This window comes from Lutjanus erythropterus, chromosome 5, assembly GCF_056507025.1.
Source record: "Lutjanus erythropterus isolate fLutEry1 chromosome 5, fLutEry1.hap2, whole genome shotgun sequence".
In the NCBI taxonomy this organism is placed as follows: Eukaryota; Metazoa; Chordata; class Actinopteri; order Lutjaniformes; family Lutjanidae; genus Lutjanus; species Lutjanus erythropterus.
Genome location: NC_139321.1, coordinates 29,802,058 through 29,826,548, shown reverse-complemented (window position 1 = coordinate 29,826,548; position 24,491 = coordinate 29,802,058). Strand labels below are relative to the sequence as shown.

The window sequence follows — 24,491 nt, the reverse complement described above, 5'->3', positions numbered from 1 at the left end:
ACTTAAATAGTAAAGCTCCCAAAACTAAGTGTTGACACAAGGAACCTTTTCAATACAGGCCGTCAAGAACAACCAAATAAAGAAGGATTCACCTTAAAGTCAAAGGTACACACACATTACAAGTAATACATTTTGTCCTGCTTTTGTGACAAGCAGTCAGGGTCAGCCTGAATATGGATTTGTGACACACACTCATTTGAATATTAACAATTTGTAATGCTAATCTTTTTCATTCACAAACTTGAAATTCTCATGCATAGGTTACTCCTTGTGTTTTGTAAAACAAACCAGATGAGGGTCATCACACCAAAAAACATTGTTAATCAATCTTGTATTTGTAAGCACAGAGGACAGTGGACGGGACTCTTTGTTTTTTCATGTCCACTCTTCAGCTCTACTCTTTGATTTTCTTAGAAGGGTTGATCTACAACGACAGGCTTTGAAATTATTCCTGATGACCATTTTACAAAATCTTATTGAGCCTTATTTGAGGCTGCTGTGTTCCCCCATTCACACTCTCTGTAAACATTACAACATGTGTCCTGACAATGTGTTTTTAAAAAAGGATCTTAAAATAACCTCTTAGTATCTTAAAATAGTGAGTTAATATTTAAAAAAAATAATGCGAAAACCTTGCAAAATGACTTTGCATCTGAGTCACTGTTCTGAGATAATAACAGACTATTTTGAGAAATCTTGTTATTTTAAGATAAATTCTCATTAATTTGGAAAACTATTACTTTGAGGTAAGTAATTACTCTGAAACATGGTCTCATCATTTTGGTATACTCGTTATTATGGGATAAGTAATCTCAGAATTTGAGATAATAACAGCTATAAGCTATAATTTATTTTGAGATAAGTAATTATTTTGATAAATGTTCTCATTATTCTGAAATATTATTTTGAAATAGTAGCCTAAGTCCTTATTTTGTGATACTAAATAATTATTTTGAGAAAGTTTCTCATTAGAATAACTCGCGGGATATTTTTTCATTGCATTGGCGGAAATGGGCTTCCATGTGTTATTCTCTATTAATATATTTATTGTCTGTTAATTGGTTTGTTGCAGAAATTAGTATAAGTCAAACTAGAGTGTTTTATTTTGAAATTCGGAAATGAGCCCTCCCCGGAAGTGTGTGTTCGTTGTTGTAGTTCACGGTGCAGGCTCTGAGGAGGAGGAGGAGGAGGAGGAAAGCCCAGGCTGTGATGCCGCTGGATGATGGCTGCTTTCGGGATCCTAAGTTACGAACACCGGCCATTAAAGCGGCCCAGACTCGGTCCTCCAGACGTTTATCCTCAAGATCCAAAGCAGAAAGAGGTCAGAATTTACGATATACAGCCTGAATCACCAGGAATAATGTTTAGGACAGGATTTTTTCTGCCAAGTAGCTGAGCAAGCTAACACTAGCTAATCTGTTAGCTAGCCCCCTAGACGATTTGGGCCTACCAATAACAATGAACAGCACCTAGTTGTCAGTTTGTTAGCTAGCTCTCCAGCTTACTTGAAAAACAACCGCTTCGTTACACAGCAGAGTTTGCTAAGCTAGCTCATCGGCTGGCGGATGCTAACCAGTTTGATATAAACTGCAGCCGGTATTTATCTTTGTGATGGAAAACAATATGCGTTGGCTTTTTGGATTGTGCGTGACTGGTAATTGTTTGTTAGCTGGATGTTTTGGTCCAGATAACGTAAGCTAAACCTGCACAGCTAACCTTCATGACCTGCAAGCTGAAATTATGCTAAATTATCTGTGCTCAGTTTTAAGACTGGAGTTTGGCCTAGCAGGATAGTGCTCCTGATCTATTATTAACCTGAGATAATCTGTTGATGTAGATGGAAAACTGACAGCTTTATCTCTGGGGTATTCTGTCTACGTTGCTGCAAATTATCTCTAATAATTGCTTTAATATTCCATTATAGTTACGTCAGTTTTCCTGGTGTCAGCAAGCAAACAAGCACATACCCTGGTTTTCTAAAACTGCCGCTAGCTGGAGTTGGCAGAGTGCAAAATTAACGTTTTTGTCCACCAGCCAAATTACTAGTGAAGGTTTAAATTGTAGCAGCCACTCATTAGATTAGTTTTTTTGGCTGGTGAGTGAAGCAAATGTACCAGTCACTTGCATATGAGATGTTGCAGTTTCTATCAATATGCATTGAAATGTGTGTTTGTTTCAGGATGAGTTGACTGCACTGAATGTGAAGCAAGGATTCAATAATCAACCAGCTGTTTCTGGTGATGAACATGGCAGTGCTAAAAATGTCAACTTCAACCCGTCAAAGGTAAGAACTCTGTACTTTAACTCAGGTTCCACCCTGCATGCTATTAGGGATCAGTATTGAGAACTACCAAAATACAGATTAGCTCCTGAACAAAGGATATTGCTATTGATATTCACAAAGTGCAATGAAAATGCAGCTAAATGCAGTGACTCAAGAAACAACCTAAAGGTTAAATGTAACATTTAGGTGGCTGTTTTGTCAGAAATAATATATAATATTCATACGAGTGTTTTCATTAGTGTAAAATCACCTGAAAATAAGAATCAATGTGTTGTTGTGACCTTCGAATGAGCAGTATTTATCTACATTATAGAGCTGCAACAAATGAATATTTTCCTAGTTTATTACTCTGTTGATTATTTCATAGAGTAATCAATTAATAGTTGTTTGTTTTAAAATGTCAGAAAATGGTGAAAAATGTTTATCAGTGTTTTTCTAAAGCCCAAGATGACATCCTCAAATGTCTTGTTTTACCCACAACCTTAAGATATTCAGTTTACTACCATAAAGAGTAAAGAACCCAAAACACATTCACATTTAAAAAGCGGATTCTTGAATTTTACCTGTTTTACTTAAAAAAAGATTTACTCAGACTGATTGATTAATTATCAAAATAGTTGCAGGATGATTTAATAATTGATTAATCGCTGCAGGTCTACTGCATAGACTGTGGGTCCTCTTCCATCTGAGTCCACCATGTTGCACTGCCATATTTCTACAGTAGCCCAGACTGGACAAACTAAACATTGGCTCTAGAAAGATACAGCCTTTAGTGAGTTTTACAGCCACTGTAGTAATCTTTCAACATTATGCTGATGTCATATCTTTATTTTTTGCTCCAGATTATGGCGAGTTGTATCAATTGGAGCTGAACAATTGATAAAAATTTGATTGACATTGCAATATGACCTACTGCAGTTTTCCGATCGCAGGAAGAGCAGTTTTTGTCAAAAGCAAAATATGTGTCAAAATACTATTTTAATTAAATGTTGTCATGCTGCAGAGATGTTGTGGCCTACACATCATATTCTACAGATCTCAGAAAACTTTGTTGGGTAAAAATCACCACAAAAATCACACCACAATCATTTTAATATGTGTTTCAGTGAAAATGAGAATAATGATGTAGAAATTATTCTTAAAAATCTAGATCGCATTTGCAATATCAGTCTCAGTAATTACAATTCAATATATGTTTTAATTATTCAACCCTAGTATTAATAACAGTATTGGTAAGTATCTGTATTGATAAGCAGCAGTATCAACCACGATATCAGTATTAATAAAATCCTAAGAATACCCATCCCTGCATGCTACTTGATGTACTTTTATGTGAGTGGTTTTGGTTGAGTCGTCAATCGCACATTTCCCTGTGTTTTACAGATCAGTTCAAACTTCAGCAGCATCATTGCAGAGAAGCTGCGTTACAACACGTTTCCAGACACAGGGAAACGTAAGCCACAGGTCAACCAGAAGGATAATTTCTGGCTTGTCACGGCGAGGTCACAGAGCTCCATCAATAATTGGTTCACGGATTTAGCTGGGACTAAACCTCTAACACAGCTGGCTAAAAAGGTAAGACCCAGGCGTTGTGAGTCTCTAAAGCCGTCTTTACTACATGTTGGTTTAACTGTGAGTGTAATTGCTGGAGAAAACAAAAGTTATACTCTGAAAATGCCACATGGGCCTCAGTCTCTGCAATATACTTAGGATGGCTGGTTAATCAGTGTAATTATTTGCACATCTCTGTATGGTTTTTGATTTACGTGATTGTTTTCATGTTTTCTTCTGCTGATTTCTACTATTTACATTTGGAAAGGGCTGGTGTGGATTTGTTAGGCCGTCACCTGAAAACTGTACCTATAGAAAAAGGACTGGCTTCCTTCAACAAAAAAAAATCAAAGTACTATATTTTGTTAATGTACAAAAGTTAAAATATTATCTTTTATTACGTCAGGTATAAAGATTAGACATGTACCGTACTGGTTTCACTAGTCGGCTTTTGGGCTCAACCATTTCCCCACCCACACTGATCAGTACTCATAATGTTTGCATTTTTGTATGTATACTGTCTTGTCTTACAAATACTAAGGAAAATACTTTCAGTTTAGTCATATCATGAGGTAATTAAAGTCTTTTTGAACATTAGCATGTTAAATTGACAGGTAAATGTAGGCATGTTACCATTCCTGACTGTTGCTACTGTAACTATAAAATGCTAACATGCTATCCTGCTAGGCCAAAAAGAGCACAGCTGACAATACAATATAAAAAAGATAAAACAATATACATAGTGATTTATATACATGTACATATATATGAAGTAAATATTCTGTAGTGCAATTTTTGGATTTGTGTCTGGGGCAATGTAAACTCCAGCAAGATGGTAATGATAATATAGTTGACATTAAATCCTGACATCTGGGAAACACTGTCCATCAGCTTCAGTCATTGGTGTAAACACACAGTCTGCGTCACCTCGTCTCGCGTGTTGCGTTCTGATCTGAGATGTGATAGAGCAGGTTTCAGGAAGACGTGGTCACAGTAGTCTCTGATTTCTCGTTGTTTGTCCGGCCAGAGTCCCATTTCGTCATTTTCATTTCTCTGACCTGATGTTAGACAGGAGCAACTTTAAATCCAGCCTGATCACACAACCCGCACTGGTGCATCCGACTGAACTTCCTGGGTGGTGAAAAAGTGCTGCATGCGTCATTTCAACTTCCAGTTGGGCTGGGAATATATTGATATTACAATTATATCATTCTGTGAGACGAGGTATCATTTCAAATTTTGGATATTATTATCATGATATGGTTTTCTTGGTTTTAGAGGCTGCATAACGGTAAAATGATGTAATTATTTGAACTTATCAGACGGTTTTAGCTGGTCTATTATTTACCTTTACCCACATGGTCATCATATTGACATTGCTGATGAAAAATCCCATTATCAGTATTTTGTGGAAGTACAATAAATAATCATCCCTATAAAGCTGTTGTGATATTGATGTATTCAGTCAAAAATAGTGTGATTTTTGATGTTGTCCATATCTCCCAGCCCTAATGGTATGTAATTTTAGAGAAATATGTCTTTCAAGATAAAATATCGTATATCATGAAATAGTCTAAAAATATTAGGATATTATTTATCAGCTGTATCGCCTGGCCCTAACATCCGCTGCTCTTAATCCAAGCCTTGCACCTCCTTATTTCAGTGCCTTTGGCCATAGTTCTGTCATAGGGGTGATATTAAGCAATAAAGATTTCTAAGCAATAAAGCCCAAAAATCTAAGTAAAAGGAAAAATGTAGCAAAGTTTGAGGGAGCTACCAACCGCAGCATCTGCATGTGCCGCCATTGGTATGGAGATCTATCTTTATTTCTCATGATGACCAGACTTTACCTTGTTGTCCCATTTAGTTATAATTATATAAGAATAATAAAGCTGTCTCTATTACTTGATATTCATGAATGTAGACATCAGTCCCTGTTTATATAGACTGTGTTAACATACCATAAGATATCAAAGTTTTCCAGCATCGTTATAGTCTTGCGAGGCTCGATAGACTTCTGCTGCCTGGGCAGATGTAGCTAACAGATTAGGTGTGGAGGATCCTGAAGTTTTTATCACTGCTTAGAGAAATTTACGTGTCAGTTCTGTGGAAGCCAAGAAGAGAACAAATGCCAGTAGTTGGAATGGCTCTGGTGATAAAATAGTCCCCAAACAGTGCAGAACTCTCCTGGATGATTCAGTTCAACATCACAAAACAAGAACAAATCAGAAAAGGTAAGCAATACAGCGTTTTTTATTTCCTTGTTAAAACAGCTCAATTGATGCTTCTGTGTAAATCAAGACTATTGTTTGTCTTGTTTGGGTGTATTGACCCAGAAAGCATTGAATGTCATTGTCTGTTAGTGTGAACAGGTTTTGTTGCTGTTAAGTTATTTTTTTTTTTACTTGAAAATCTATTATTTATAGATTGTTTAGAGAGGTGTTTTTTTTCCCTCCCACAGCACACAGTTTTCTCTGTAAGTGCTCTTACAAGTGGCAGCAAATGGGTCTTGTGTTTTGAATACATCAGGCCAAATTAAAGGTCAGCTTTGTATTTCTAAGTGTATGAAAGCCTTTTATCTTTTAAAGTGCATTGTGGATTGTTATGTATTTTCTTTTATTCCTGCTTGCATTGGGTCATACATATTTCATTGTTTTCCTCACTATAAGGAGCAGTGTTATCTGTGGTTTTTTTTTTTCCAGATGTACCAGTTCCAGGTTTCTGCTCAGCTACTTTGTTCAGACCACAGAAGAAGTAACATCAGGAAAATGTAGCAGATGTGTTTGACTTCACGCATCAGGGTTTTTTGGGTGCTGTAAATCCTTGAAAACACTTGAATTTTAGTGTCATATTTTCAAGGTTTGAAAGGGGCCTGGATTTTGGATAAAGTGCTCGAAATTGTCATTGTATTACTTTCACAATAAATTGCTACCTGAATGTTTTTCTGTTGTTTCCAGGACAATAACCTCTATAACTAAAAATGAAACAGGGCCTAACCATTTTTGCTCACTAATGTATATGCATATTTACCACAGCTGTAAGGTGCTGGAAGAGCTTAAAAATGGTACTTGAATTTGACTTTAGAAAAAGTGTAGGAACCCTGATGCCTCTTTTTGATTTATTCCATAGTTTTTATTTCACAAATTGAATGTATTAGCATATTTTAATCCTTGTTGAATTTGTGTGTTGAACTGTCATCTGTTTGAAAAAAGTCTACTTACTAATCAAAACATTTTTAATAAATTACTTTGACTTTTTTGTTGTAGAGTCTTCTTTTCTTGCCATTTGTGTTTTTTGAGAAATCTCCTTGATGTGTGAATTGCTTCACTCAGCATTTACTGACAAACCTCAATTGTCCTTGTCGCAGGTTCCCATCTTTAGCAAAAAAGAGGAGGTTTTTGGTTACTTGGCCAAGTACTCAGTTCCTGTCATGCGCTCAGCATGGATGATTAAGATGACCTGTGCATATCACGCAGCCATCACAGAAACTAAAGTCAAGAAGAGGCATGTGATTGATCCTTGTATAGGTAAGCAAGTGATGTTGCTATGTTTTAGTAAAGCAGTGTGATTTTGGTTATTGTTTTTTATTTTATGCTGTGCATGGATCTATTTGCAGTCATGTTTCATGTGCTCTTTTATCTAAATTCAAAATCAAATTCCCTCTATAGGATTATAAGCAGTTTCATTGAGTGAAATATGTTCTGCCATTTCTTCAGCTTCTGTAGCTTTAAGGTGCATTTTTGTGTGTTTGTGTTTGCAGAATGGACTCAGATTATTACTAAATACCTGTGGGAACAGCTTCAGAAGGTGGCCGAGTTTTACAGACAGGTTCCCAGTCAAGGCTGCAGCTCCCCGCTACCAGCCACTCCTGCTGATGTGGAGACGGCCATGAAACAGTGGGAGTACAATGAGAAGCTCGCCATGTTCATGTTTCAGGTCAGTTCCTTTCTAAAGTCTAGTGCTAAACAGTGTTGGGGTTATCAGTATAGTACATATCTTCAATCCAGTGGATGAAACTAAATTCATTGTTCATTCTGCTTTCCATATCACTGGAATAACCAATTGAGTAGAAACAGCTGAGGAGGTTACAAGCTTTATTAAACAACTTACTTTAACCTTTTAATAAGTAGACTGAGATCTGAAGTCACTCAGGAAAGGAATTGGTAATGGATTACTTTTTCTGATAGAGCTCCCCAGCACTGTCTGTCAACTTGTTTCAGATGTTTTCTGTTGTGATCAGATAAGATAATTAACAGTGGCATTGCCTTGCTTTTTTCAATATAAACAAACAGAGTGTCAAAGAACAAAGGAAAAAACATACATCCTACATATCAAATATGAATGAGTAAATAAATGAGATTGAAAGGAAAAACACAACAACTCTAACTCATAACCGACATCAAGCTCTCACCTCATTTACCCCATCCCCACCCAGACTGCAGTTAACATTTGGTTCCTTACCAAAATCTTTTAACTTGTCTTTAATGATAAATCGGATTATCTTGAGGTGAAATGTGTCCATCTGTTCTGGGAGCGATAGTTTCAATGTTTGAACTTTTTTTTTTCCAAGATAAAAGGGTAAGCTTTTTGCCATTTGGTGGTTACATCCTTAGATAGCACCAGGATTATCAAAATGTGTCTGGGTCTGTCAGGACATTCAGTGTGTCTGCATACTTGGTTCCTTGCAGTGAAGATGGAGATTGTTGTATGTTTCAATCAATGAATTCTAGGTCTTCATATTAAATACTTAAATTATTGTATTCATCCACTCGATATTGACCTGTGTTTGGTTTCTGTGTGCAGGACGGGATGCTAGACAGACATGAGTTCTTGACGTGGGTACTGGAGTGTTTTGAGAAGGTCCGACCTGGTGAAGATGAGCTTCTCAGACTTCTCCTGCCCCTTTTACTACAGGTACGTCATTCTATCTATTCACTGAGAAAAACACGCAGTCCTGCTTAACATTCATACTGTCAACAGTTTATCATGGACCGGGTATGTGTCTTCTGTCCAAAGCACTTTGGTGGCATTGACCTTTGCTGACAGAGCCCCGCTGGGGCTGGCAACCTCTCATTTTGTTTCTATTTCCAAAGCTGACTGATGTTAATGGACACTGAGTGCTGTGGGTAACGTTGTGAATCTCCCCTTCGTCCTTCAGTACTCAGGGGAATTTGTACAGTCGGCTTACTTGTCACGGAGACTGGCTTACTTCTGCACACGTCGCCTCAACCTGTTGCTAAGCGACGGGAGCCTGGGCCCCGGCACAGGAGGACATCCAGCCCATGGCATCTTGGCGCAGCAAGGTAACGCTCTGCCCCCAACGCCAACCTCACAGCCAGCAGGAGGGAATCAGCCACAGACGCCTTTCACAGACTTCTACATCTGCCCTCAGCACAGGCCTCTGGTGTTTGGCCTCAGCTGCATGTTACAGGTATTATGTGCTCATTTTGACAGACATATGATCGATATATGAGACATATTATTCTTTATGCTTTAATAGATTATCTTTTTTTTAATGTGAGGAAAGAGTTAAAATTCTTCCCTTAGTAATTCTTCTGTTTTTCTGTTATTTGTGTCTTGTTATTGTCACATCAGAGCATTGTGCTGTGCTGTCCCAGTGCTCTGGTGTGGCATTACTCTCTAACAGACAGCAGAAACAAAACTGGTTCTCCTCTGGATCTCCTGCCCATCGCCCCGTCCAGCTTACCGATGCCCGGGGGAAATACTGCCTTTACGCAGCAGGTACCCTCAATAATATTGATTTAGTTGAGCATGAAAGTGTATTCTTGTCCTTGAGAACTGTAGTTTTTGTTATCTATTTTATTTTTACTTAGAAAGGGATGTAAAGATACAAAAAACTCAAGTTATGCAATTTCTGTGATTTCAAAGGTTCATGATACAATATTTTTTGCCTTATTAAAAAACAAAGAAAAACAAGATCCTGAAAAAATGACCTTTATCAAATAAATAATCTGTTTACAGTAGTATTTGTTCTTAAAAAAATGAGCTTTTCTTTTAAACTTAAAGGTAGAGTCTGTAGGAATAGTCCGAGCTGTTCTTACAGGCACCAGAAAGACAGTTGATTGTTGAGTGTCATTCCCGGGATGCCAGATATTAGCATTTTGGGTTGGTTAAGCGTCCCGACCACAGCAAGATAATGAGACAGTAAGGAAAATGAAGGCAGAGGCAGGCTGTCTGCAGATACAGACACCAATACACACTTCTAGTAGGTCGTAAGTGATGTGTGCCTTAAATATGTTAGGACAAATGTTGCATATTATGCTTTTAAAGTGCTTCTGCTTTTTTGGGTTAGGGTTAGGGTTAGGGGTTAGGGTTAACTAAAAATAGCCAGCCAATCAGTAATAGTCCTTTAAGAAAATTCAATAAAAATAATGAAATAGAATAATTAAGAGTATGGTAGACACCGTCATAGTCCAGTATGGTATTGATGCAATATATTTTTAATTTCAATGTTGTAATATTCAGTATATTTCAAGAAATATAGTGTAACAGATTTTCATGTGGCATGTATTTATACTGGTATGAATAATAATGTCCCCAAAGCTTATTTTTACCTTAGCTTTGGCAAGAACTTACAGAACAGTTAATACAAAAATACTTGGGTAGAATATTTTAGCAAGAATTTATGTATTATTGTCAGTTTACTTATAATCTCATCTAAATGGTGTTAAATCCAGGATTCCCAGCAGCTTTCAAACTTGCCCTGTTTGAGTCTTCAAGCGTTAAGGTGTTAATTTCGCCATCATTAAATTGTTATAATATACTTTTCCCTTTATCCCTGGAAGCAGTATTTGACTGATACTGATCGTTGTGTCTATTTTATAGCATTATTTATTTAGCTATTCATTACAACATTGAATATTAAGTATAATTAACTTGAAAATGATCGCAAAGGCACTATGGGACCTGTTGTTCAAGAATATGTTTGAGTTTGGTGGCAATTTAAAGATTTTTTAACAGAATTTTTTTTTTAGATCTGCATAGAAATGAATGATCTGTAGAAATGAATGAGATATTATGATTTTGGCATCCAATTAGTAAAAATGTTGTGAAAGAACAAAAATGTAATGACATGTGTAGACCTACATATTTCAGAAAATAAGGAAAAAATAGATGTTTTACTTTTATAAATACCCCACTCAAGCATAATTTCTGACTTAAATGAGGTGCACTTAAATGCACCATGAAGTCTTTACCCGCACACGTGCTTTGCTGTACAAAGTGTTATTTTCTTACCTTTTCCCTTCACCGCAGGTCCGTACAAAGTTGAGAGAAATCGAAGAGCAAGTGAAGGAGCGAGGCCAGGCGGTGGAGTTCAGGTGGTCGTTTGACAAGTGTCAAGAGACCACAGCAGGTTAGAGAACCGTTCCTTATTATGTGCAGACACCTGTTAACAGCTCATGAGAACAGGTCTGTGAGGAAAACAAGGTTTGTGTTTGAGATGATTCCTGTAATCTGTCACCAGGGTTCACCATTGGGAGGGTACTTCACACCCTGGAGGTTTTAGACAACCACAGCTTTGAGAAGTCTGATTTTAACAACTCACTGGATTCACTGTACAACCGAATATTTGGGTCAGGCCAGAGTAAAGACGGCCACGAGGTAAGGACTGATTCCCCTTTTCGGTCTGGCTTAGGAAATATTCCAATGATCAGAAAGAATTGTTTTTAATCACTTGCAGCTGAAAAGTGGATGATTTTTATGTGATTACGGATCACCAGATTATAAAATGTCACAAAGGCTTCTATTTTTAGCTGCATTGTCTTGTAATGCATGTTTTTGTCCAGATGTCACCAGATGATGATGCGGTGGTGACCTTGCTTTGTGAATGGGCAGTGTGCTGTAAGCGTTCTGGCAGACACAGGGCCATGGTGGTGGCCAAGCTGCTGGAAAAGAGACAGGCTGAAATAGAAGCAGAGGTAAGACATGAATCATAACTACATGTTTCTGTGTCTGATCAGCTTAATTACTTCTGTTTTGCTCTGGTGTCCGCTCAGTAAGTCAGCAACTGCACTGTCATGTCTGACAATATCATCAGACGGTGTAGTTCAGAAGTTTCTTTTTTTTATTATCTTGTTCTTGTCTTGGTTTTAGCCATCAATGCCCCCCTCTTTTTAGTGTTCCTGTTTGTACGTGTCAGATTCTACCTTGTTTAATGCTCAGTTAACAAAAGCACATGGACACTGGCTGCCTGAGTTGTAATGCAACCTTTAGCTGCTGCTGTACCACACTAAGCATACTGGAAACAAAAATGGAGTTAATATTGAGGTTTGTTGATCTTGATTGTACTGAATCTGCTTTGAATGGTACTGTATAGTGTTGCTTATTTATCTGTGTTGTTTAGCAATGGATTGTGGACCATGTATCTATCATGTGTGCACATGTATCAAATGATCTGACTATAGATAAATGCAAAGCTGTAGCCAGGATTTTATATATACTGATGTCCAAATTTGTCAAGTGGAAGCCATGTTTCTGTACTTACTTACTATTACATTTTCAATGCCACATTGTTTATAACAACACATTGCTAACATTTGATAGTATTGAAAGTACCAAAGATTTAAAAAAAGAAAAGATCTAAGTGCTTGTTCAAGACCTCAGTTCAAGTTTCCTGGCTGAAAATTGGCTTGCAGCAAAACCAGACAGTGCAGGTTGTTAATTGTTAATTAAAATTAAAATAGATTAAAAATATATATATTTTTTGTCCCTAGGATTTTTTTCTCCCCTCAAGGGGACTAGTCTTAACTATAGAGTGCTCGAGGAATGAGTTCTAAAACCTGTAAATGAGTTAGCATTAGCATATTAACGCTTTTGCTTCCCTAGTTTTGTTCTACAGCATAAAATACACCCCATTGTGAGTTTTGAAGCTTTTGAAAAATGATGAATGAATGATCGTCAAAAATCCTGAAAGTGGTTGTGGAAGTTATCTTACTGAATAAAATCTGTAAGTGCCATAAACTTTTGTTTGCCACAGAGCTTATTTTCTACACTAATCCAAAATCCAGTGGAAAAATTCCAGTCTTTTTTTTGTTTTTTTTTTTTGTTTTGGAGGAAACCAAAGCAATGCTAACTTCAGGGTTTGCCTACAAAAATGTATCATCCCTGCAGCACAACATTTTATCACATTTTATGTGGTCCGTCATACAGACCTGTGCTGTCCCACAACATTGCAATAACATCTAAAATATTCCGCTTTTTTTGTGTCATCTGTAGACAAACTCTAAAACCAAATGAACGTGTCAAATGAGGAATGCTTATAAATATGTCTTCCGCATTTAGAACTCAAAGACGTTCTGCTGTGTGTTGTCTGTCTGGTGTGTATTTGTTTACAGAGGTGTGGTGAGTCGGAGGTGGTGGATGAGAAGGGTTCTGTGTCATCCGGCTCCCTCTCAGCTGCTACACTACCAGTCTTTCAGGATGTACTGCTCCAGTTCCTCGACACTCAGGCCCCCACACTGAGTGAGCCCCTCTTTGTTTTTTCTATATCTTCCTCTCAGTCGTGTCACACTTGATCCGATACTGAAGGAACTGTATATCCTTTTGTCTTTGCTTCTTATTTCATTACCTGCTGCATATTTATTATAAGTGATTAGTCAAGGGAACCCTGCTATTAAATTATTAATCTCCTCTTTCCCCTTCTGCAGCGGAGCCAGGGAACGAAAGCGAACGAGTGGAGTTCTCCAACCTGGTCTTGCTCTTCTGCGAGCTCATCCGTCACGACGTCTTTTCCCACAACATCTACATGTGCACGCTGATTTCCCGTGGTGACCTGGCTTCTGACTCCCACCTGCCGCGCCCGCGCTCCCCCAGCGACGAGCCCTCCGATGAGTCAGAGCGCAAGGAGCAGGAGGCAGGCGGCAGTGGCAAGAATGAGGCATGTTGGAGGCATCTGGTGGTGGCGTTGTGGAGTGTGATGAGTCATTTGTGCAGCAGTACAGAGTAATAGCATGGTGTAAAAAGTAACATGAGGTTACTGTTTGTTCAACAGGATACCGGTCTATCCGAGTCGATGGAAATCGATCACAACTCCAGTGCTAATTTTGACGAGGTACACACAACACTTAACATTTTATATTTCGTTCCATAGTGCATGCATAAATATGGTTCGGAATCAAGTGATATTTTTTTTGTACAACTCTAGTTCCAAAAACGTTGGGACATTGTGTAAAATATAAATACAAACAGTGCAATGATTTGCAAATCCTTTTTGACCTGTATTCACTTTAATACAAAGACAAGAGATTTAATGTTCAAACTTTATGGTTTTTGTAAATATACAGTCATTTTGATTTAGATGCCTTCAACACATTCCAATAAAATTTAGTACAGGCTCACCACTGTGATAATTGCGACTCTTTTGAAGATTTGGAGTTCCTCACGTATCCTTGCATGCAGTCATTTCAGTCTCCTTTTGTGTGGCAGATGTTCTCTCCTCCAATGCACTGCGAGTCTAAGGGGAGCCCCTCTCCTGAGAAGGCGGCTCCAGATCAGGACAGCAAGGCCAGCTGTAAGGACAAGGGCATGGACCCCGCCTTCCCTCAACTGTATGAGCAGCCTCGCCACATTCAGTATGCCACTCACTTCCCTATTCCTCAGGTAAGAGAAGTTTTCCATTCATCTGTGTCACAGGCTTCTGGCAGAAATGCACTTCAGTCAATACATGGACAGCTTGATGGCTCACACACACTATGTGCAAAATAGACTTACCATTACCTAAAGCGTATTTTTACACTTCAGGTCGTAATTAGTGTATTTTCTTCAACCTGCGTGCATAACTACAGTGATTGTGTATTTCGTAGGAATGCATTATATTGATTTTCTTCAGACAATACTGACAAACTAATAATTACCCTCTTTTCGTGGCAGACACTAATCATGTGACGGTAAATTTCACATTTTTGTATTTTAAAAAAGTTCATATAACCTGTAGTTTATGCACAGTTGAAGGTAAGTAAAACTAAAATGCAGTGAGCAAAAATGGATGAGTTAATATTCCAGTTCTGACTTTTGAAATGTGTTTTCTAGTAAAGGGCAACAAAAAACACTGACAAATGTTTGGCTTTAATAGATCATTTTGCCTAAACGCTTTAACATATTCTGTCAGATCACATATTACTACAGTTGATATTTATAGGCTATAATTTCAATATTGGAATTACAAATAGTAACATAGATTATTGGCCAATAATTAATCTGCCCTGATATTTATCATGCATTCCCTTGTGCAGCCAAAACATGGATGCCCTACACTAAATACTATGGCTGAACACGTCCTGTGTAGACACAGATGGAGAACTGAAGCAGCTGCTGCTCTGCTCTTCTCTAACATGCTGATTTAGCCACAGAGGATGTGTAGACATTGTGTATCTCAAACTTTACCAGACTTGTAGTCAAAAATTTCAGTCTTTTGTAGAAACAGTATGCCAGACAGTTATGTAGTTTTAGCTTCTCAAGTGTGCTACTTTTCTTTCTTATGTGGTAGTAAAATATATTTCTAAACATTTTATAGATTAAACAAAATAATCAGAAGATTAATCAATACTAAAAAAAAAAAAAGGGTGCAGCCTTATTACAAATGGCCTGTAGGATTTCTCTGAGATCAAACTAAATTATTGGCGGTTTGCTTAAAGGTTCAAAGCATACCCATATTGAACAATTTTGTTTCCTTAATATTTGTTTATTTTAAGTGACTTTATTGTTGCTGTTGAAAACCTAGAACTTCAAATTCCAATGCCAAGTTCACACAGCAGGATTTTAGCACTGGTTTTCCACTTCCCAAATTTTTGGAGATTTCAACGATTTGTCGACTTTGAAAGTTGTGTTGTCTGTGTGACCAAGGTTGAAAATAAATTGGCAGTTATGTTAAATCTGTTACTCAAACCTTGTCACATCTGTCTGATCTAAATTATTTTTGATGTTTTACCTGTCTTGCTTTGGTGCTCAAGTTATCAGGTACATCTACTTCATGAGGGTCTTTTTTTGTCATCATTTTCAGGAGGAGAGCGCCAGCCACGAGTGCAACCAGCGGTTAGTGGTCCTCTACGGTGTGGGCAAACTAAGGGATGAGGCGCGACACACCATCAAGAAAATTACCAAAGACATCTTGAAGGTGCTGAACCGCAAAAGCACAGCAGAAACAGGTAATTGTTCTTCAGTTTTATCAACCTGTGACTGATATCTTAATGTCCTCTATTTCCCGTTTACTTACGTTTTACATTACCTCAGCTGGAAGGGTGCCGTTTGTCTGGCAGCAAACTGCCTTTAAAGATTACGTCTCAGTTTCATTTCACCTACTTTTCATGTTTAAAGATGGAAATGGAGTCAGTAAAATGGCTTTGAAGTTTTGATATGTTCCTCAATTTATTGACTGGATTTTTTTCTCTGCAGAAAATCCATGCCTATTACAGAAAAGAGATAATATTTTACCAGATGGAACGCAGGAGCTTTATCATGCCTGGATGTTTGTAAAACATTGTTCACAAGCAGGCTGATTGCTCCATTTCTCACTGAGGCCATAGCAGCCGTTATCCTCCTAATAACTCTTCTTCTTTAGATACATTTCATTTGTATTCCCTTTCTTCTGCTCTTCTTAAGAGAACAGCCTTCTTTCTTTATCGACCTGAGGAGGGGGTTGCTTCACTCCATCTTCTTTCCGCCCAATTTCTATGCTAATAGCTCTCATCTGCTCGCAGCCACTTTATCTCACATGCATGTGACCTTATTAAGGTGATTTAAGGTTTTCAAAGTTATAATTGCATATTTTGAAGTATTTTGTGTCACCTTATCACATTCCTGTGAGCTGATGATGACCTTCAGATCACAAATGTGTTTCTCTGAAATGAAAAGTTTGCTTTTCTGATAAGAGCCCTTACAGCAGTGTCTTCTGCACCGAAGCTTCAAATCGAAGGAGGCTGGAAATAAGATAACAGACCCTCGGCTTAACTTGATTTCACAGCTGGCCCGTTCAGCAAACTGGAAAAAATACCGCTGACCAGTTATGAGTTGCTGCTCCCGCTCTTATTTGTTTTTTTTTTCTTCTGTTTTTCCAACATATGCAGGAGGGGAGGAAGGACAAAAGAGGAAGAGGAGTAAGCCTGAGGCCTTTCCTACTGCAGAAGATATCTTCTCCAAATTCCAGCACCTCTCCCACTTCGACCAGCACCAAGTCACCTCCCAGGTGAGACCAGGAGACCGTATTCATGTCCTTGTGGGTCTCGGTGTTTGTAGGAATCAGTTAATTATTTGGGGACAAACTACAGGGTTTATTAATGCAAATACTTCAGCAGCTTAAAACAAAAGAACCTCCCAAGGTGACTCATTTGAATGTTAATGTAATTTGAATGCATTCTGATTTCTCCTGTGAGACGGCTTAATACAATTTGAATGGATAATGCACTCAGGTGACTGTCACTTAAAAACACAGCAGAACATAATGTATTTAGATTTCTCAGTAGTCAAGGTTGTAACGGAGGATGTAGCTGATCCTGAATGCAATACTGTCAGTAATAACCAAACATTATAAAATATTAAACACTTTGCAACTGCAATTTAATTTGAATTTTGAAAAGCTTTTAATTGAAGCACAGCCAACAGAAATCCCATTGACAAGTCTTTATTTAAACAGTGCAGATTTTAAAAGATTTTTCCTGTTTTTTCATCAATATCAATTCATTTTTTTGGCATGGTTGCATTAAAGGAAAACATTTTCATTTTGAGAAATGCTTATTCACTTTTTTGTATAAAGTTAAATTGAGATGTTGACAGCAGCTTAGCATAAAGGTGGGAAACAAGAGAAAACAGCTAGCCTCTTTCTGTCCAAAGGTTAAGAAATCTGCCTCTAAACAACAATAAAGCTCAGTAATTAACACCATATATCTCACCTTTTTCTTCTACAAAAACCAGAATGTAAAAATGAAACAAATTGGCCTCACGGTGGTTATCTGCCATATTGTTGTTTGGCCAACAACAGTAACACCCTGGAGATTGTTTTATTTTAACATACCAGTATATGTATATCTGTACTTACAAGAACAAAAATACAGGAGAACTGAGCAAAATCTTCAGTACTTGTTGTACTAAAGAGTTTGAATGATTAAAGGTCCCTGTGTTGTGTTGTGTTTGCTCGCATTAGTCCAGTTTGTCTCCCTCAAACAACACATTTTCAGTGTCTGACAAAATATTATTTCATTCCTTGAATGTTTCTGCTTGTTTTAAATGTGGACTGTCTGTGTTGAATAGCAGTCTATTGTTGTGTTGCAGCTCTGTGTCAGAACTGAAGCTGTGAAAAATGTTGTTTTTGCATGTTAATGATGTGCAATGTTTTGTTTGTGCGCAGGTGTCCAGAAATGTGCTGGAACAGATCACCAGCTTTGCCTTAGGGATGTCTTATCACCTGCCTCTCGTCCAGCACATCCAGTTCATCTTTGACCTCATGGAGTACTCCCTCAACATTAGTGGCCTCATAGACTTTGCGATTCAGGTACGAACGACTTCATCACTAATATCGTTTAGAAGGGATTGATCCAAATAAATCTCTTTAAATTCATCAAGGTTTGTAAAATTGACTCTGTCCGTTTTTTAGCTTCTGAATGAGCTGAGCCTGGTGGAAGCCGAGCTGCTGCTGAAGTCATCCAGCCTGGTGGGCAGCTACACCACCAGCCTGTGTCTGTGTATTGTAGCTGTACTGAGGAGGTACCACTCCTGCCTCATCCTCAATCCTGAGCAGACGGCACAAGTTTTCGATGGGTATGTCACGAACAAGCTTTGATGTTTTTTTTTAAAGATTTTAATTGTCAGCCCAAACCACGGACTGGTATGTTGCGGTTTTGTGGTAGTTACTTTGAAATTAGCTGAAACAGTGATTAAATTGCAGCCCTAAAGGGATGTTTGCGGGGTGAAGATATTAGTTGTTCTAATTGAAGTAGTAAAAAGGATGCTTGGAGTTTTAAGGTCAAGTTAAAGCATTGCAGGGGGTTTGATCTCTCTGAGCCTCATTCTGCTTTCTTTTAATAAGGGTTTTTATTATCCTTATTAAAAGATTGCTGACAGGGCACTTAGTTCCTGAACACTGTACTAATAACAGTTGTTTGCGATGCTGGTAATTAAAGAATTCCAGCTGATTCTGCTGTTGCACTGGTTGAAGGCTATTCAGGATTAAAGAATTAGCTACTTAAAATTAAGTGTTAAACATAAAGATAACTTATATAAAACCTCTAATTAAAGCACATGTAATTAAATATAAAAGTAGCGCTTCTACAAAAAAGGATGTTAAAGAAGTAGTTCTACAGTTTGAGAAATACACTTTGTTGCTTTCTTGCCTAGACTTAAACAGGAAGACTGATAACCACTCACATCTTTGCCTGGTAAATATGGAGCAACTGCCAACAGCTGGCCTACTTAGCTTAGCACAAAGACTAGAAGGAGGGGCAAACAGCTAGTCTTGTTGCCTCCAATGGTAATAAAGGCATAATAATTGCACCAATTATTAACACATTATGTCTCATTTTTAGGTATGCCTTTTTTTAATTGAACACCACAGCAGTGGGGCAATAAAGAAACCTTTAATCCTTTTTTATGTACAACATTATTATATATGGAGAACCGATAGCTTCTCAGTGTAATTACAAAACAAAAATATAATTGGTTTTACAAAATTTTACTTTGCTTATCATAAAGTTTCCCCAATTTTCCCTTTTTAAATTTCCCACACACTGGAGACTCGCATCCTCTTAATCTCCTGTTCCCTAATTGGGCACTGAGTCAACACTGACTGGAACTATAGGAAGGGGCCACATATCAGCAACAATTTCATCAGACAACAAGTACACCGTATATCACAAATTACAATAAATGACTCATACCAAAACTGCTTAAATCACAAACCATAAAATGAGCACCCTGTAGAAAGAACTTGTACACTTGTAAGAAATGCACCATACGACTTAATAAATAGTCAACACACATCATAAAACCCCCTTGATCAAGCAAATTAATGTAACAAGTAGAGGTTGGCTTAAAGCTACAAAAGAACAGAAAAGCTATGTTCCTCGTTAAGATGGACTTACATTCTCTTAGTCCTTCAGTCATAAATCCATAAAGCATCGGCTGCAAAAGTGGGATGTCACACGCTGTTAACAGCGTTAAAACATGAGTCTTACTGGTAAAACGTGAGACTGATGCAGGCTGATACAGGAGTTCAGTGTGGCACTGAACTGAAAAAAAGGGAATGAATCTTTGTATTGACCAGCCAAATCCAATCTGACCAGAAACGTTCAGCTAGTTATAGCCTGAGTACCAATCTTCTTGTCAAACTTTCAACAAGAAAGCAAAATATCTGACTTTTCCTTTAAAATATTTTGCTGAAGGAGTTGCTGTTGTTGTGTGTAAATGTGTTCTTAGGTTGCGCATCGTGGTGAAATCAGGTGTGAACCCGGCGGACTGTTCATCTGCTGAGCGCTGTATCCTGGCCTACCTGTATGACCTCTACACCTCCTGCAGTCACCTCAAGAACAAGTTTGGAGAGATATTCAGGTAGAAATATATATTTTTTTTACTTATATTGTGTTAATGAAAATGCATATTTAGCTCAACCTTAACCTTTTTTGACTAATCCCTCGAGGATAGATGTCTCTTTTGTAAAAGATAATTTGTCAAGTAGTGAATCCTACTGAAACTGGATTTATTTACACTGCACAAGTACACTTATTTATGATATTTTTATGGGGGCTGATACAATAAGTATTGTGATTTGATATTATGATTTATTGCGATTTATTTGCTTTTTTGACCATGTGAAAAAGTTGAATCACACTTTTCTAGACAGCGTATATCATGATTCATGTTGCCAAAAACAATGCACATCTCATGTCAGTTAGTCTTTGTGTTTTATTTCAGCAGCATAATTTCTATACTGCATATAAACGTATTAATTAAATTTTTTGTTGAGATGATAGACGTGAGTCATGATCGTGATGCTAATTTCTGTTAGCACGTTAATTGTAATTCCCATTATGTGTTAGCACCGAGCTAACCAAGTGCTAGTTATTGATTCAGCAATCAAAGATTTTAATGCAGGAATCATTTTTTCTCCCACCTCTAATTTCCAGCATCATTTTAGTTGCTTCTGTCAATCAGGAAAATCCAACAGTTTTGCACATTAAATCAGTTATCACTGAATGTTTCACCTCATGTAACTTATAGTTTGTTTGTTTTTAAGTTAACCTTGTATTCTCTCCTGTCTCCTTGTGCTCTTCCTCAGTGAGTTCTGCTCCAAAGTGAAAAACTCCATCTACTGCAATATCGATCCATCAGACTCCAACATGCTCTGGGATCCCGTGTTCATGATGGAGGCCATCGCCAACCCCTCGGCCCACAACTTCAACCACTCCATGGTGGGCAAGATCCTCAATGACAGCCCGGCCAACCGCTACAGCTTTGTCTGTAACGTGCTCATGGATGTGTGTGTGGACCACAGAGACCCAGAAAGGTGTGTTCTCGATTATTATGTATATGTGTATGCATCAGTCAGACCGCTACAGTTATCTTTACTTCATCTGGCTCTTGTTTCATATGATTTATTTTTCTTTCAGGGTGAACGATATTGGGATCCTGTGTGCAGAGCTGACAGCATATTGTCGCTCCCTGAGTGCTGAGTGGCTCGGCATCCTCAAGGCTCTCTGCTGCTCTTCTAACAATGGCAACTGTGGCTTCAATGATTTGCTGTGTAACGTAGATGTGAGTTGTGGTTTCGTAACTCTAGAGCTGCATGTACGTTAAACCTGAGTAGTTAATTGCAGCCCTGTCTTTGGTACCTATGACATGATTTAGAGTTAATTAGAGCTGTACCAATCCAATTTATCCAGTTCAGTTATTATTGAAATTATCTGTAAGAATAATGAGTTTGATATTGAACTTCAGTTTAGTGGTGAAAAGTTCTGTGTCAGTTGATGTTGATGCATGTCCAGTCAGAGTTTTCACCATCTGGAAACTTGTTTAAATTCAATGCTCCAGCGCCTTAGACTTGGCGCTGTAGGATTCTGGCTTGTGACAATCACATTGCAGATGGAACTGAGAGACGGCCCTTATTTGCATAATTTCCCATGATGCCTTGGCGAGACTTAAAGTTTGCTACTTTATGTTCCAAAACACAAATGTTACTTTTTGTTAGTGCTTGTAGTGCATAGATAATGTTTTTGTTCAGAACATGGTGGGTTATGTTTAATCATTAATTGATAAATCCATGTTATGAATATACCTGATCAAAATGTCTTAAAATGATCTAGAAATGGCAGTCATTATATCTAAGGCAGCAACTCATAATTATTTCCATAGTCTGTTGATCAATTGAATCATCATGAAAATGGTGAAAAATGTCAACCAGTGTTTCCCAAGGTCCACGATGACGTCCTCAAATATCTTGTTTTGTCCACAACTGAAAGCTATTCAGTTAACTGTCAGAAAGGAGTAAAGAAACCAAATATATTTTGGTTTCTTTACTTCTCTATGACAAATGTGTCAAATATTAACTTTTAAGTTTTTCCTTTTTTTTCCTTAAAAATGACTCCGGATTAATTGCTTATCAAAAATGTTGGTAATTTATTTAATAGTTCATTAATAATCAATTATTCGATTAATTGTTGCCGCTCTGATTACACCTCAGTTGACACTGTTTTGCCTGACGGAGGCAAACGTGTTTTGTATCTTATTTATTATTAATGATTAATCGATAAATCAATCATTAGTTGTTTTCAACTATCTGTTGAGGAAGATGCTCAAACTTTGCAACCCAAATTGGTAATTGTCATTTATTTTTTGCCAAGGTGAAGATGATATGAAGTTTGATATTAATGTCTTTATTCAAACACAAATCTATATTAGTACACTGTGATAAGTGACACTGATACTGATACTGATACCAATACTCCATTGAACTGGTCTCATTTCCAGTTGTAACACTTCCCCTGTCATGTTAAATTAGTAGGTCCTACACCTGTCCTCTATAAAGTATGCTTTGTGATAATTACATGTAAATTCTGATTTAATCAGTTTTGTTGCCTTTTTTGTAACTCACTTTCAGAAATCATGTCAGATGGATATGTGTTGACTTTTACCATCTAACTGCCTTAATTAAATTCTAATATAATTTCCACCCTAATATTAAATACTCTGATTACTGATTACTCTTCTCATCTCACAGCATTAATTATGAAGTTGATTTCTCTACTTGTCCTTCAGGTTAGCGATTTGTCCTTCCATGATTCCCTGGCAACCTTCGTAGCCATTCTCATTGCTCGACAGTGCCTCCTCCTAGAAGACCTGGTGCGCTGTGTGGCCATTCCTTCCCTCCTCAATGCAGGTAAGGATCGTTTCATCTAAATTGTCCTGCTGCACTAAATTTGAAATCAGTGCAAAATGAAGAAGGGTTATCAGATCATTACAGTCACTTTTCCTGGATCCCTATGGCAGTGTTGTGCAAGTTCACACTTAAAAAGAGCTCAGAGTTCAGTTCATACAGATTAAAATGAACATAGTTCACAATTTTGACCCAAGTCCTCAGTCCCAAATATGAACTAGTTCAAGTTTTTTTCATCTGTTTTTGTTCTTTTTAATCTAATTTTAAATAGAATTTCCTCCTTCTGGGACACTGAAGTCTTGACAATAATCTCATACTAAGTGGTGCATGATATTAATGTTTTATTTTAAAGTCCCAGAGTTTGAGTTTCTCATATCTATACAATTCACAACAATTTGAGAACATTTTACGCTACAGCAAACTGACAAACCAACATACTGTCAAAATTTCCAACTGGGAATTCTGGAATTTTTGATTTTCCAGTGTAAATTGAACGCTCCATAATTTGAGAACTGCAGGGAGATGGAGAGGGAGATGAGCAGAGTAAATATAACGTGGATCTGTCAGTCAGTTTCTCACTGTAACACAATCTCCAGTCTTCAGTGTAGCTCATACACTTCAGGCTGCATGATCAGCCAAAGTTTTTATACCACGCCAACATTTCTGTCCATATTTGCACACTCTCTCTCTTTCTTTCTGCTGTAATCACACCCTTTTTAATCAATGATATGAGTGCCGTTGTCTCTCTTGGGAGTGAACAACTTCAACTTCATTAATTGCAAAGTGATCCGGTCAGTTCACTGTTCACAAAAAAATATGAGCACCTTTAATGAACTTTTAACACGTTCATGCACAAAATTGCCCTGGGGGATCCCAGGACCACTGCTTGAGAACAACTGCCCTAGGGAACAAGTACTGTTATAGCAGGTTTGTACAAATAAATGAATTACAGCTTGCAACAAAAACAGGAACTACTGTCCTTCTAAATATAGCTGAAGAAACAGCAATACACTTTTGCAGTAGATGCTGCTGTGGGTGAAAATAAATAAAGATTTGAGTTCAAAGCATCCATGCCTTTCTACATAAAAACGTCTCTCTGAGAATATTCTCCTTCATTTCTCTCATTAATTAATTGTGGTCAAAAACTGTTTGCTGCCACTTCCTTTCAATAAGGGTTCAGTATTCTGTGGGTGTTCACAGAGTAGCTGAACCAGCGGGGGGCAACAGTGCATATATCAGAACTAATAAATATACTAAGCTGACTCTGAAAGTGCGGGTGGA

General features: G+C 37.7%; 1 protein-coding gene across 2 annotated transcripts in view; it reads left to right on the top strand.

Moving 5' to 3' along the window:
* The first annotated feature begins 1,170 nt into the window (after positions 1 to 1,170).
* The window catches only part of med12 (mediator complex subunit 12), a 38,523-nt gene continuing 15,202 nt past the window's right edge, over positions 1,171 to 24,491 (top strand). For both annotated transcript variants that reach the window (XM_084719567.1, XM_084719566.1), the window contains exons 1-23: positions 1,171 to 1,321; positions 2,180 to 2,284; positions 3,668 to 3,859; positions 7,203 to 7,362; positions 7,596 to 7,771; positions 8,639 to 8,749; positions 8,994 to 9,266; positions 9,431 to 9,577; positions 11,111 to 11,210; positions 11,322 to 11,458; positions 11,644 to 11,775; positions 13,192 to 13,318; positions 13,504 to 13,733; positions 13,848 to 13,907; positions 14,282 to 14,455; positions 15,855 to 15,999; positions 16,918 to 17,036; positions 18,195 to 18,338; positions 18,441 to 18,604; positions 20,258 to 20,389; positions 21,117 to 21,344; positions 21,448 to 21,592; positions 23,093 to 23,213. In XM_084719567.1, coding sequence (XP_084575693.1) covers positions 1,220 to 1,321; positions 2,180 to 2,284; positions 3,668 to 3,859; positions 7,203 to 7,362; positions 7,596 to 7,771; positions 8,639 to 8,749; positions 8,994 to 9,266; positions 9,431 to 9,577; positions 11,111 to 11,210; positions 11,322 to 11,458; positions 11,644 to 11,775; positions 13,192 to 13,318; positions 13,504 to 13,733; positions 13,848 to 13,907; positions 14,282 to 14,455; positions 15,855 to 15,999; positions 16,918 to 17,036; positions 18,195 to 18,338; positions 18,441 to 18,604; positions 20,258 to 20,389; positions 21,117 to 21,344; positions 21,448 to 21,592; positions 23,093 to 23,213 — 3,424 coding nt within the window. In that variant the 5' untranslated portion in view covers positions 1,171 to 1,219. The remainder of the gene's footprint in view (positions 1,322 to 2,179; positions 2,285 to 3,667; positions 3,860 to 7,202; positions 7,363 to 7,595; positions 7,772 to 8,638; positions 8,750 to 8,993; positions 9,267 to 9,430; positions 9,578 to 11,110; positions 11,211 to 11,321; positions 11,459 to 11,643; positions 11,776 to 13,191; positions 13,319 to 13,503; positions 13,734 to 13,847; positions 13,908 to 14,281; positions 14,456 to 15,854; positions 16,000 to 16,917; positions 17,037 to 18,194; positions 18,339 to 18,440; positions 18,605 to 20,257; positions 20,390 to 21,116; positions 21,345 to 21,447; positions 21,593 to 23,092; positions 23,214 to 24,491) is intronic.